Below are 12,445 nucleotides of genomic sequence, written 5' to 3' on the forward strand. Positions count from 1 at the left end.
TCTAGCTAATATAACCGTATTTTGTACAAGTCCAGGAGGAAAAAGATGAGAACCGAGAGCCCATGGAGATGGAGGAGAACATGACGCTCAGTCCAGCCATCCACGATAGAGATCATTGCCTTTGTCTTCGCCTCCTTCAACAACAACTTCATTAAGTTCCTCAATGACACACTGTCAATTTCCCCCACTGTAGGGGTGCGATGGTTGATACTGAAAGTCCTGGCTTTCACAGTTGCAGCGTGTCACTGATCGATCCAGGAGAGAGTCGCTCGTCCGCATCGCCAGTAATTAAATTCCTTCCTTTATTAAGGCTTGAGCACATCTAATTACATTCCTTCCTTTATTAAACCTTGAGCACATCGTGCTCATGAACTAGCTAGGATAGCTAAGTTTTCTCCTCCTTCTATTTGGATGGATTCAGCACCGGATGCGGTGATATCCTTACTTGTAGACAATGCAACGATTCAGCACCGAATTGGTGCCTACTTCAAGCTTGCAACAATTAGGTATAATCACATTTGAGCTTGCATGATGGTACCGTTCTTATTCTTCAGGTTTTAGTTCCTTTCAGGTCATAGTTGGCAATATGGTTCAGGGATGCATCAGTTAAACCTTTTGGGGCTACTATAGATAAGTATTTACAAAAAAAGCTACAATACTCCTTCAAGTTAGATTTATACATGAACTGCAAAGAGTTTTATGAATGTATCATTACATTGTTTTGGGTTTACACATGAACTGCAAAGAGTTTTACCATGATTTTCTGTACTAAAAAGGACTGGTGCACACTTGCTTCGCTGGAAAGAGGCCCCCTGTTTTACTATCTTTGTTCAGCCCATGGAAATTGGTAAATGATTCGGTTCCTTCTCATCAACTGGAAATTATAGGTCCATGGCAACACCGCCAGAGTGTGCGCCGCCTACACTGACCAAGAAACTTTAACAAGTATAGACCTGCCTTAGGTATGTATGTAGTCTACTTGTGCATTCATTTTCCCCTTGCCCTTGCATATTAATCCATGAGATTATGTAATTCCATCTGCATTTCAACGGGAGTAGCATATTCTGGTAGCCAAGAGCTTTTGGAAACATCAATGATCAAGGAGGTCGCCAGCAGAGGTAGCAGAGGTGCTCATGAGACATCACACTCGAAGATCTTACTTATCCAGTTCCTCCAGGGAAAGAAAGATGGCGCTGGCAAAACAGAAAATGTGGAGCAGGTGGCCAAAGAGGAAGAAAAAGAGAAAAAAGTGATGTTCCAGACAATCAAGATCAACAAGATGGGAGCAAAGAATGATGATGTGCATACAGTGCGAATATCATACAATTAGTGCCAGCAACTTCCAGCAACAATGTATCGTTTTTCTATAATGAGAGCAATTTTTGGTAACAATAAGGTAATCTGGTATTGTGAATTGTGATACTATTTGAGTCCATATAAACCCAGTTATGAACTGAGTAAGCTGCTATTTCAATGCACAAATACTGTTCAATATAAGCAGTCTACAAGGTTCAAATAGTCAATGTTGTCAAGACTCAAACCTAGTATATTTAGAGGAAACTTAGCATGCCTGGCTTCTATGACACATTCCAAATCAGTCTTCAGCACAAGTGTTCACCCCATTTTCTTCTCGTAGGTCATACTCGACAATTAGGCCAAGATTGTCAACAAACTTGTGATACACCTGGCACCCAGCGCACTGTGTGTGCAGTGCATGTTAGAAAGTAATGAACAGCATATCTCAGAAAATAAATGAGAATAGACATGGACTTGTTTAATACTTTTAAAAAAAGAGTGCGGTAGGCAGGTAAGGTCAGTACTAATATAAGCAAAGCTGCTGGATGTACAATGCAATTAAATAAATACTCTCAACAATTTACCTGAAGAAACACGGTTCCTCTTTCATAGGCCACCCTGTTTATCAAACGCTCTGTCCTTGCATCACATTTAGTACATGTAAACTGAACAAGCAAGCTTCTTCTAGGAAGCTTTATATCAAAACTAGCTTCCTGCAATATCACATAAGAAATGTATGATGATTCAATTTCAAAGTGTGATTTCATACAGTAAAATTTCCTATGTTAGTATATATAGGAGTATGATATAAGGATGAATATCTACATCATTAAGCTTTCAGCCTACCCAGTCAATAACTATGGTTTGTGCCAAGTTTTGAAGGGCACATTGCTGCATGAGTATTATGCGGGGGCGGCATAATTAAAATGCCTAAAAGTACAAGACTGAAAGAACGCAAAAGGTATATCATCTATAATATGTTTAGCATTTGTATTTGAACTGGACTAGGATTGCACAAGCGCATTCAACAAGTGATCTGAACCGGTGCATAAAAGGCAAACCACACCTCATTCTAATAATCTCACAAGCTTAAGGTTGATAACAACGGCGATCTTGAACTTATCGTGTGTCATTCAGAGTTGTGGTTGCAAGGTATTAAACACTGCTGCCTCTTGTTACCAGTGAGTTGACAGTTGACACATGGATGATGCTATATATCTTCTCTGTGTTATTGAGCAATATGTTGGTAATTTTTATTCCAGATTAAAAAAAAATGTCCTAGTAATCAGTTAACTACTCCCTCCCTCCCCGAGTAGATATTTGAAGCAGCTAAGTATAGTTCATATTGCTGCCAAATCCACAAACATTTGCAGAATCGCTTGCCATAGTTAACTAGTCCAATTTTCATTAACCTAACTACCACTAGCAGTCTAGCACAAAAGGCAGGCAACACGCAAACAAATTCTGTTCATCCATAGCCGGGGGGAAGAGGGGGTTCTCACTGCCGGTGACGCTGCCGAGGCGTCCGGATCAACCTCGCTGGAGCACGCGCGGACATGCGGTCGCCTTCGACGATATGAAGCTCTCAGGCTGCAAGGAGAGCACACAGCCAACCTTATTCGCTTAGGCGTCGCTGGGGGAGCTGAATCTGACAGGGGCAAGAAGAAGCGTACCTGGGAACGGGCTTCCCGAGCTTGGGATTGGAGGAGGCGAGGTGAACGCGGGACGGGGGCGAGCGACGGGCGAAGGGGCTCCCCGGGAACGGCAGCGCCGCCGCCGCCGCCGAGCAGCTGTACGCCGCAGCCGTCGCCGCCATCGGCCGGCCGGTGGCTACTGGATTGGATTGAGGACGCAGAAACAGAAGAAGCGAAGCTGAACCGTTGGATTGAAGATGAATGGCACAGATTGCAGTGCTGGGATCCGTAGCACACACAAATGAAATGACTGCTTCTGTGCAAAGAGGTCCCTCGTCTTTGGTGAATTTGCTTCCGCCGTCCTCCTCCTTCAAGCCACAATCACCCACCTCTCTCGCCTATCTCCCTCCGTAGTGCTCCCCGGCGGCGGCGGCGCTGCTCCAGATCTACTGCCAAGCGCGCCCCTTCCCTTCCCCAGCTACTCCCGCCGAAGACCGCCTACGGGGCAACCCGGCTCCGCATCATCGAGCGGGAACCGGCCGCCGCCGCCGCCACGCCCGGGGGCCGCGGGCGCACCGCCTCCGGCACATCTACGGCGGGGAGGAGCCCGCCCTCGCCCTCCCCGTGCGCAAGCTGCAAGGTGTGTACCTCGCTGCTTCCCGTTCCCCCCAATGCCATCCCGGATGGGATGCATTATGTGCTCGCTTCCACATAACTAATAACCACATGTTAATGCGTACAATAATATAACAAGCTTCCTGTGTAGTATTATCTGGTAAAACTACAAGGAAGATCAGACCCTAGTTTTGACGGCATGATTGTTCCATGACAATGATATCATTTAACACCCATTTAGCACTGTATCCATGGGAACTGTGACTGTTGAAACAGTCTGTTACATAGCTGCTTATTTTGCATCTAACTCACTAATCTTACTGAATTCGAGATTCGAAGAAGCTTCAGTAGCCAAATTAAGCTAATCTTAAGTCTTCCAAAAATTCTTCAGAAGATGAAGCCACGTTTTGCTTCTAAGTTAGCATGCAAACGGTTTGCGCATGACCAGCGCCCGGTTGCATTGTGGTTGATGGTTGTATGTATTGGCCTTTGTTGGTGATAATGATAATGGAATATAGCAAAATATCGCTTCTAGGCGTTTTTTGGTGACGTTAACGCATGGTTTACTCGGTTTTTTTTTTTGGAATATACCAACCCGGTTATAACGCCTGGTTGAAGACGCTTAATCGGTGTTTAACATGTGTCCACCTTGGACTGGTGTTTGTAAATTTCCCCTCGTGATGAATGGAATATAGCTCCTCTGCATCCTCTACATAATTCCTGCAAATTGGTTTATTTTTTTCTATTATAGTGATAATGATTTGATCTTACCTGGCACAAAATTGACAACCACTACCATAATCACAATGCTTTGTAAATTTATATGATGCTATCTTTTTTTAAGTAAGACCATAAGACCATGCTAACCTGGTTATCTTGGAAAAAAGGACATATGAGATTACATTATATGGTAGTATTACTTACTGGTATTGTGCAAAATAATGTGTGCTTTGGTTTTTCTCTTACCTTATTTGCTTGGGCTAAATGTTCCAAAGATATGCTGATATTTAAAGTTAATCCTCCTTTTGTGCCAGGCTAGAGTTTCCCATAAAATAACTAGATGGCTCAAGCTGCAAGGCTGAATCTAAGAATGCAGAAAGAGATTAAGCTTCTGCTCAGTGATCCACCTCCTGGGGTTTCTCTTAATCTGTCTGATGAGGAAAGTTCCTTGCCGTCTTTATCGAGCATTGAGACCAGTATGTACCCCCCACCCACCCATACACACACACACATTCATCCCAAACAGTGCTTATATTTGCCATTCCAACTATTTTCTCGTCGATTTGATGGACTTTTCTACTCATTAAATGAAGGAATTGAGGGCCCTGAGGGAACAGTTTATTCAAAAGGAGTTTTCATTCTGAAGATCCAGATTCCTGAGAGGTTTGTTTTGATTATGATGGAAGCCAACCACCCCTTCCCTTTTTGATTTGAATGTTCTGACAGTCACGCTTGTGCTGAGATGCAGATATCCTTTTCAACCTCCCAATGTGACTTTTGTTACTCCCATCTATCACCCCAACATCGACAATGGAGGACGCATTTGCCTTGATATTCTAAATTTACCTCCAAAGGTTAATTATGTGAACTGAAACTAATTTATGATTACATGAATTATCTTGTGCATAAAGGTAGTCCTCAATCCCAACAATTTTGTGTATGGATAACGAATACTGATGTGCAGGGTGCCTGGCAACCATCACTCAACATTTCTACTGTTTTGAGAAGCATTGGTTTGCTGCTAACTGAGCCAAATCCTGATGACGGGCTCATGGCGGAAATAGTAAGTACTTGTTTTTGGAAGGAAATGGAAATGCATTTGTTTCGCAATCGTAGGCAGATCAATGATCATATCATAACAAAAAATGTCTTCGTAATTCACCATGCTGTTATTTTTGTTAGAGTCAAGAGTACAAATACAACAGACAAGTTTTTGACATAAATGCTCAAGCATGGACTGAGAAGTATGCTAATCCGGCAGTAGTTGGCACAAGTGGTTGGAGCTCTTTAGATGCTTCAGTTCAGGTACACAAGCGCCTGAAATTTTAATCTCCACTTTGTTGTGTTCTTGTCGTGAGCTTACTGTGTATACTGATAGGCACAGACCATGCAAATGGAGAACTCGCAGAACCTCGAACCTTTGCTGGAAGTTCCTAAAAAAGATTGTGAAGGGAGTCGAAAGAAGATGCGGTTACTGGGTAAAAAGTTATCACTAAAATCAGAAGGATCTGAAGAGAATGCCAGCACTCTTAAGCAGGATGCGGTGGCAGGCCACTTACGATCCACGGCAGTATCCACTCTTCCTACTACATGCTTGTCTCATGTTTCTGTCAGACAGAATCCTACTTCCGAAAGCATTTCTGCCAGTGCCGATAGTGGAGTAATTTCAAAGAAACGATACCAAGTAAATAGAGCAAACTTCCAGTTACATGGACAGAGACCTTCTGTTACATTAGAGGCTCCAAACCAAAGGAGCAGTGGCAGTGTGGAAGGTAAGCTCCCCAATCATCTTCGAGTGTCAGCATCCGATACTAAAGATCATGTCACACAATCTTCTGGTGATGTCTTAGTGAAGAGTATGACAAAAAGCATTGGTGAATCATCAGGTAATGTGCATAAATTATCAGAAGGCAATAGAACGACTGTTGGGTCACTTGGTCAGACGATGCAACCGAAATTGCTAAAGCCTGAAAGCAAGAGCAATGATCAGAATGGATACATGGCTCCAGATCATCTTCCTTCAGTGTCAGGTTTTAATAATCTGCAGAAAAGGTCACCATATGTTTCAAAGGAAATTTCTATTGGATGTGTTGATCTGGTTCAAGATAATTCTCATACCGAGCATGTACTTCCTAAAACCCAGTCGGTAATACATAAAGAATACAATCAAGGTCGAAAGAAGCTGAGCTTACTAAGTAAGAGGCTGTCACTGAAATCTGAGCTGCCTGAGATGGACAGGACAAGTGACAAGGGATATAAGCCAGCTAATTGTTCACAGGATGATAGGAAGCCTAGTGAACTGCCATTGTCAGGTCCAGTTGCCATAAGCCGAACCAGGGACCTGGGTTTTGTTGATTCACAGAAAAGTGCCGGCCAAAGCAATCGTCCCGTCAAACAGAATGCAACATCTATGAAAAATGTTGTTTCAGACAGTGAAGATAGTGCAGACGAATGTCAGGTCATTGAACCAGGCCTTGTTCAATCACACAAAAGTGCCAGCCAAAGCAATTGTTCCACCAAACAAAATGTAATGCTGATGGAGATTGTTTCAGATAGCGAAGATAGCGCAGATGAACGTGAAAAAAGACCTTCAAGATCAAGGTTATCGTTGATGAAGAGACGGTTGGCTGGAAAGCTTCGAAGTTGATTCGATCCGAAACGTTGCTGTCATGTAGAGGCTTTGAAGACGAAGATCTCCCATTAGTAACCAGGCTGTTTCTGGGCAGCTCGCGCACGTTTTGATGTTTATATTGCCTTATGATGTGGCGACTGTTGTGGTTGTGTTAGCAGCTAGTCTCATTTGGAGCAACTCTGTTTCTATGTTTTTATCCCTGGTTACGATGTAAAAAGAAACAAGCAAGAAAGCAACGTTCTTTCTTTTTATCTCATATGATGCTTACTTCCTCTCTTAAAATCAGTTTGGTTAACAATTTGAATACCAATATCCTAAACAATTTGGAAAAAAAGATAGCTTGGATAGTTGCATGTTCAGTAAAATCGATAAATTATTAAATCAGTACCTATGCATTCTTGCCATTTAATTTTCACTCTATTAGGTAGATGTTAGCAAGCTTTTTGGGACGGAGGGAGTATATGTGAGCAAGCTCACATTTACAACCCCATAGTTTCTCCACAGCAAAAAGGGCTTATTGTTCCCTTCTTGCCATCTAATCTGCAGAAAAAGTCCTCAGATGTTTCAAAGGAAATTTCTATTGGATGTGCTGATCTGGTTCAAGACAATTCTCATACTGAGCATGTACTTCCTAAAACCCAGTCAGTAATAAGTAAAGAATGCAATCAAGGTCGAAAGAAGCTGAGCTTACTAAGAGGTTGTCACTGAAATCTGGGCTGTCTGAGATGGACAGAACAAGTGACAAGGGATATAAGCCACCTGATTGTTCACAGGATGATAGGAAGCCTAGTGAACTGCCATCGTCAGGCCCAGTCCCCATAAGCCAAACCAAGAACCAAGGCTTTGTTGATTCACAGAAAAGTATCAGCCAAAGCAATTGTCCCGTCAGACGGAATGCAACATCGATGAAGAATGTTGTTTCAGACAGTGAAGATAGCGCAGATGAATGTCAGATCATTGAGCCAGGCCTTGTTCAATCACACAAAGGTGTCGGCCAAAGCAATTGTTCCATCAAACAAAATGTAAAGCTGATGGAGATTGTTTCAGATAGCGAAGATAGCGCAGATGAACGTGAAAAAAGACCTTCAAGATCAAGGTTATCGTTGATGAAGAGGTAGTTGGCTGGAAAGCTTCGAAGCTAATTCCATCCGATAATCGTGACTTCATTGGACGCTGTCATGTAGAGGCTTTGCAGATGAAGATGTCCCATTAGTAATCAGGGTGTTTTTTGGTAGCTCGTGCACGTTTTGATGTTTATATTGCCGTATGATATGGCGACTATTGTGGTTGTGTTAGCAGCTACCAACTAGTCTCATTGGAAGCAACTCTGTTTCTGTACTTTTAACCCTGGTTAGGATGTAAAAAGAAACAAACAAGGAAGCAACGTGCTTTCTTTTTATCTCATGCGATGCTTACTTTCATTCTTAAAATCAGTTTGGTTAACAATTTGAAAAAAAAAGGATAGCTTAGATAGTTGCATGTTGAGTAAAATTGCTAAATTATTTTGAGAAATAATTAAATCAGTACCTATGCACTCTTGCCATCTAAAATTTTAAATTCTCATCATGGAAGTAATAGTACATTTTGGTTCACTGTGCTGATTATCAAATACCAGTTGGCAGCTGTCTAATTCGTGCTATGAGGCTACTAATTGAGCAGCAGTTATAGCTCGGGCTGCAAGTGGGACTATACATGGGCGTCCCACCTTTCCACCGGTCATAACTCGGAATTTGGCGAATTTTCAGGTCCTGGCTGTGAACCGTTCAACATGCATGGAGATGCATATTTAGCAGAGAAAGTTTGTACCAGCCAAACATCTCCGACAAGCTTACGCATCTGACCAGAACTAACAGATAAGCACTTTTTTTACAGAACCATAGGATTTTCATTGACGAGGTGCCGTGGATCCATCCTTGGCTTGACATTTCGTCAGAACAATAATAGCAAAAATACACATTCAGAACGTACCCAATGCTGCAACAGGTAGTAAAATAAAGAGTTTTGCAGGTTCAAAAAAAAAGAAAAAGAGTTGCCGCTGCCCCCAGGTAGGCTCATCTTTTCGAAGCTGTGGGCCCCATATTGAAGTCATAGTAGGCCTTAGACCATTTCTAGGATATTTAGTTCGAGTGAACCACCACCATGTCGGCTTAAGCATTGGGCAGATATCCCCTAAAGCCATTTGTGAAACTTTGACGAGTTGACTGACCCCACTGGTAATGTGACTGCATCCGTCTTGAATGACTCTTGAACATTTGATAGGTTGATATAAATTTTTTGCTCCAACAATCGTGCATTATGCCAGAAGAAGTTCTTCACAACTGTAATGCGCTGATCATCTCGATGATTTGCCCCGTGACCTTTCCCATATGGTATCTTCTCTATGAACTTACTTGGCATCTGAAACAACTCCACATTTTCCAGATGTATGAGGTTCTCAATGCTTCGGGGTATCTCGGTGAGTTCAAGACATAGGCCAAGCGTCAGCAGATGTAAATCTGCAAGGCTGTCCTTTTGAAATTCTATGCTGGTAAGGTTAGGCAATCCCTGTAGGTTTAGTTGTCTAAGGACTGGAAAACAACCTGCCACAAAGGTCAAGCTCCTCTCGTTGCATGCGTTGATGAGACTAAGGTGTAACAGCCTGGGAAGTGAAGAGAGTAGCACAATTGAATCTTCTCCAAGTTCAGATGAACGCAAATGCAAATGTATGAGGTTGGTAAGAGAACCGAACCACGATGGTAGCTTACCCCTTGCCAACTTCCCAGTTAAGTTGAGGGTTTTTAGCTTCACTGGTGCTGGAGAAAATGGCTCCAAGTCCAATGTTACATTAGCATCGGAATTGGTTATTCCCAAGCGCAGAAGGCAGCTCATTTTGGATAGTGCTGAGGGCAAATCGATAAGAATTCTCTGGTCTACTCCAAATAGCTCTAAGCTCCTCATCTGTTCCAAGCTTTCTAAGGATTTGATCACCTTCTGATCAGCTTGAACATATTTAAGAGTCTGGAGGCATTTGAGATTTTCGAGACCATCTGGAAGAGAAACTGCAGTACCAGGTTCCGGTTCCATAAAATCTGTGGTTCCACGTGTAAATAATATCAGGTGCCGGAGGTTCTTCAGTTTGGTTATGCTGCTTGGTAATACCTTGATACTGGACCATTTGGCATCTAAAGTTTGCAAATCACGTAGTCTCCCCAGTTCTTTCGGTAGTTCTTCAATGTAGGTGGAGCGTACGCCAAGGTACCGCAGATTACGAAGATTGGCCACTGCACTAGGCAGTTTACTTCCCTTAACGTACCAGAGATTTAGCACAGTTAACAATCTGAAACGAGAAAATAGTGCAACATCCAGGTCTGATCTAAGCACATAGAAGGAGCGAAGTGAGGGCATATTTGGAGTTGACTGGTGGTCACTTTGGCACTGGTAAAGTGTAAGATAACGGATTTTCTGTTTTAAGTCCACCCTTGCACTCGTAGATAACTGAAAGAATCCATCTTCTTTTGATCTATATGCAGCAATCTCCCTGATCAGGTCGTGAATGTGTAACCGCTTTGCACGCCCAAACTCATTTTTCAGCTTGACAAGCAACAAGTTCCGTTGCACTAGCTCGTTCACGTAACCATCCGCGACCTCCTCCATCGTGCCATGCCCTGTTTCCACTATCAAACCTTGGGCTATCCACTCTCTGATAAGAATCTTCCTTTTGATAAAGAAATCCTCAGGGTATACACTGCAATAGAGGAAACATCTCTTCAGGCGGTATGGTAAGTCATCAATACTGAAATTCAGTACGCTCGCTACATGCCCAATTCCATGGTCATCTTTTTCATCCCACACAAGGCTATCATGGACGTTCTTCCAAGCAAATTCTGTTTTCTCCTTCAACAGAAGGAGGTTTCCAACTGATATAATCGCCAATGGCAGCCCACAGCATTTTTGCAGTATCTTGAGAGCCCAATTCTGCAGGTGATATGCGCACTCCTGGTTCGCATCTTCCCTGAATGTGGTGCTACAAAATAGAGACCATGCTTCATGTTCAGGGAGCGGCTGCAACATGATGGTCCTGTTGTCTGATGCCAGAGCAGCCACTTCTTGATTGCGTGTGGTGATGACTACTCGGCTCCCGGTTTCACTGTCAAGCAATGCACTGCGGAGCTGAAACCAGGCATCCGCATTCCAGACATCATCCAGCAAGAGGAAGTACCTTTTGTGAGCCAGATGCCCACGAAGAGCCTCGACTAGTGACCGGTAGTCCATCTCCTGTGTGTCCCCCAGCGCACTGTCTCGGACACCCCGATGAAGTTCCTTGATGATTCTCCTTATAAGGTCCTCCGTCGTGAAGTTCTTGGAGACGGTAACCCATGCGGTGCAATCGAAATTGCAGTTTGCAGCGATTTTCTTGTACACGTTAGTGGCAAGAGTAGTCTTGCCAACACCGCCCATCCCGCAGACGGCCACTATTATCCGCCGGGGGTTGGCGTCCCCGGTTAGCCATTTCATCAGTAACCTTGTGTGCTCGGCAAAACCGACGATTTCCCCTTCCACCACGAAGTGCGCCGCCTCCGATATGTTCCGGCAGATAGCGGCCGCCGCAGGAGCCGAGCTTGACGCAGATGCCTCGGTCGGCCGGATGCCAAGCTGCTCCTTCACGGCGGACAGGGCGCGGAGCCTCTCCCTTGCCTTCCGCAGGCGCCTTAGGAGGGCGAACCGGGCCGCTACGTCAGCGCAGGCACGGACGAAGCCGACGCTCGAGAGAAAGGTATACTCGTCGGTGACGTCCTCGAGCTCGAAGCCGACGTGGCGAACCTGGTTGACCCATGCGTCGACGAGCTCGTTGGTGCCGCGGTGGGAGTCGGCGAAGCGGAGGAAGGCGCGAAGGAGATCGAGGTCGCACGCGGCGGCGGCGATACCGGAGCGGATGGAGACAAAGGAGGCGAGGAAGACGGCCGTGCTGCGGCCTGTGCGGAGCAGCGCCGCGGCGACCTTGGCCGAGAGGGATATGGCGATCAGCTCCGCCATGGCTCGGCTCGTAGTAGGGTGATACGACTCATACGAGGTTCAAATTCAGCGACCGGTCGACGCGAGTATGGGAATAATTCGGATGGTCCCGAGCGCAGACAACGGACCGGCTCAACGTTTGCGCCGCACGCATGCTGACCACGCGATTAAAGTCGATCACGCGTCCATGCGAGGCTGCAGCATGTGTCCATTTGGGCGGAAGGAAACGAATATCTCTGCCTCGCTCCTCCATTATCTCCTCGACCACTCAGACTTTTCTCTCTCTCTCTCCCTATTACTTGAGTGCAGTTTTGTGTAGTAGCGCGAGCTGTCTGATACTCACTCTATTTCTTTTTAGTCTGCATATAAGATTTGATCAAACTTAAATTTTGTAAAGTTTGATCAACTTTATAAAAAAATATCAACATCTAAAACATTAAAGCTATATGGTATGAAATTAATTTCATGATGCATCTAACAATATTGATTTCATATTGTGAATCTTGATGTTTTTTTATAAACTTAGTCAAAGTTAACAATGTTTGACTTTGACCAA

The 12,445-nt window shown here is 44.1% G+C and overlaps 3 protein-coding genes across 6 annotated transcripts; 1 reads left to right on the forward strand and 2 right to left on the reverse strand.

The window, feature by feature from the left end:
• Positions 1-635: 635 nt before the first annotated feature.
• Positions 636-3,237, reverse strand: LOC123107743 (uncharacterized protein C24H6.02c). Of its 2 annotated transcripts, XR_006451745.1 has the most exons (5): positions 2,970-3,237; positions 2,799-2,886; positions 1,881-2,009; positions 1,542-1,699; positions 636-1,193 (listed from the first exon to the last, which is right to left on the reverse strand). XR_006451745.1 is itself a non-coding variant. In XM_044529673.1 (4 exons), exons 1-4 carry the CDS (start codon positions 3,110-3,112, stop codon positions 1,595-1,597), a joined length of 465 nt encoding a protein of 154 aa, XP_044385608.1. In that variant the 5' UTR covers positions 3,113-3,235; the 3' UTR covers positions 1,341-1,594. The 2 variants fall into 2 exon arrangements, 1 of the variants encoding a protein (XP_044385608.1); XM_044529673.1 differs by lacking the exon at positions 636-1,193 and having other exon boundaries at positions 1,341-1,699; positions 2,970-3,235.
• Positions 3,238-3,288: 51 nt separating this feature from the next.
• Positions 3,289-7,153, forward strand: LOC123107725 (uncharacterized). 2 transcript variants are annotated; one of them, XM_044529669.1, is made up of 7 exons: positions 3,289-3,570; positions 4,580-4,741; positions 4,859-4,928; positions 5,014-5,119; positions 5,230-5,328; positions 5,448-5,570; positions 5,650-7,153. In XM_044529669.1, exons 2-7 carry the CDS (start codon positions 4,606-4,608, stop codon positions 6,910-6,912), a joined length of 1,797 nt encoding a protein of 598 aa, XP_044385604.1. In that variant the 5' UTR covers positions 3,289-3,570; positions 4,580-4,605; the 3' UTR covers positions 6,913-7,153. The 2 variants fall into 2 exon arrangements, with proteins under 2 accessions (XP_044385604.1, XP_044385600.1); XM_044529665.1 differs by having other exon boundaries at positions 3,291-3,570; positions 5,644-7,153.
• Positions 7,154-8,831: 1,678 nt separating this feature from the next.
• Positions 8,832-12,082, reverse strand: LOC123107759 (disease resistance protein RPM1). Of its 2 annotated transcripts, XM_044529689.1 has the most exons (2): positions 9,642-12,082; positions 9,244-9,535 (listed from the first exon to the last, which is right to left on the reverse strand). In XM_044529689.1, exons 1-2 carry the CDS (start codon positions 11,908-11,910, stop codon positions 9,489-9,491), a joined length of 2,316 nt encoding a protein of 771 aa, XP_044385624.1. In that variant the 5' UTR covers positions 11,911-12,082; the 3' UTR covers positions 9,244-9,488. The 2 variants fall into 2 exon arrangements, with proteins under 2 accessions (XP_044385618.1, XP_044385624.1); XM_044529683.1 differs by having other exon boundaries at positions 8,832-12,078.
• Between the last annotated feature and the right edge of the window lie 363 nt (positions 12,083-12,445).

Source organism: Triticum aestivum, chromosome 1B (assembly GCF_018294505.1).
Source record: "Triticum aestivum cultivar Chinese Spring chromosome 1B, IWGSC CS RefSeq v2.1, whole genome shotgun sequence".
Classification (NCBI taxonomy): Eukaryota; Viridiplantae; Streptophyta; class Magnoliopsida; order Poales; family Poaceae; genus Triticum; species Triticum aestivum.

Excerpts from the sequence above, each read along its gene's own strand:
- LOC123107743 (XM_044529673.1), bottom strand. The coding sequence starts at position 3,112 with ATGGCGGCGACGGCTGCGGCGTACAGCTGCTCGGCGGCGGCGGCGGCG. Across the intron at positions 2,887-2,969 it reads CTCGGGAAGCCCGTTCCCAG|CCTGAGAGCTTCATATCGTC; the intron begins GTACGCTTCTTC and ends CTCTCCTTGCAG. Across the intron at positions 1,700-1,880 it reads GAGGAACCGTGTTTCTTCAG|TGCGCTGGGTGCCAGGTGTA; the intron begins GTAAATTGTTGA and ends CTGCACACACAG.
- LOC123107725 (XM_044529665.1), top strand. The coding sequence starts at position 4,606 with ATGGCTCAAGCTGCAAGGCTGAATCTAAGAATGCAGAAAGAGATTAAG. Across the intron at positions 4,929-5,013 it reads AAGATCCAGATTCCTGAGAG|ATATCCTTTTCAACCTCCCA; the intron begins GTTTGTTTTGAT and ends GCTGAGATGCAG. Across the intron at positions 5,571-5,643 it reads CTTTAGATGCTTCAGTTCAG|GCACAGACCATGCAAATGGA; the intron begins GTACACAAGCGC and ends GTATACTGATAG.
- LOC123107759 (XM_044529683.1), bottom strand. The coding sequence starts at position 11,910 with ATGGCGGAGCTGATCGCCATATCCCTCTCGGCCAAGGTCGCCGCGGCG.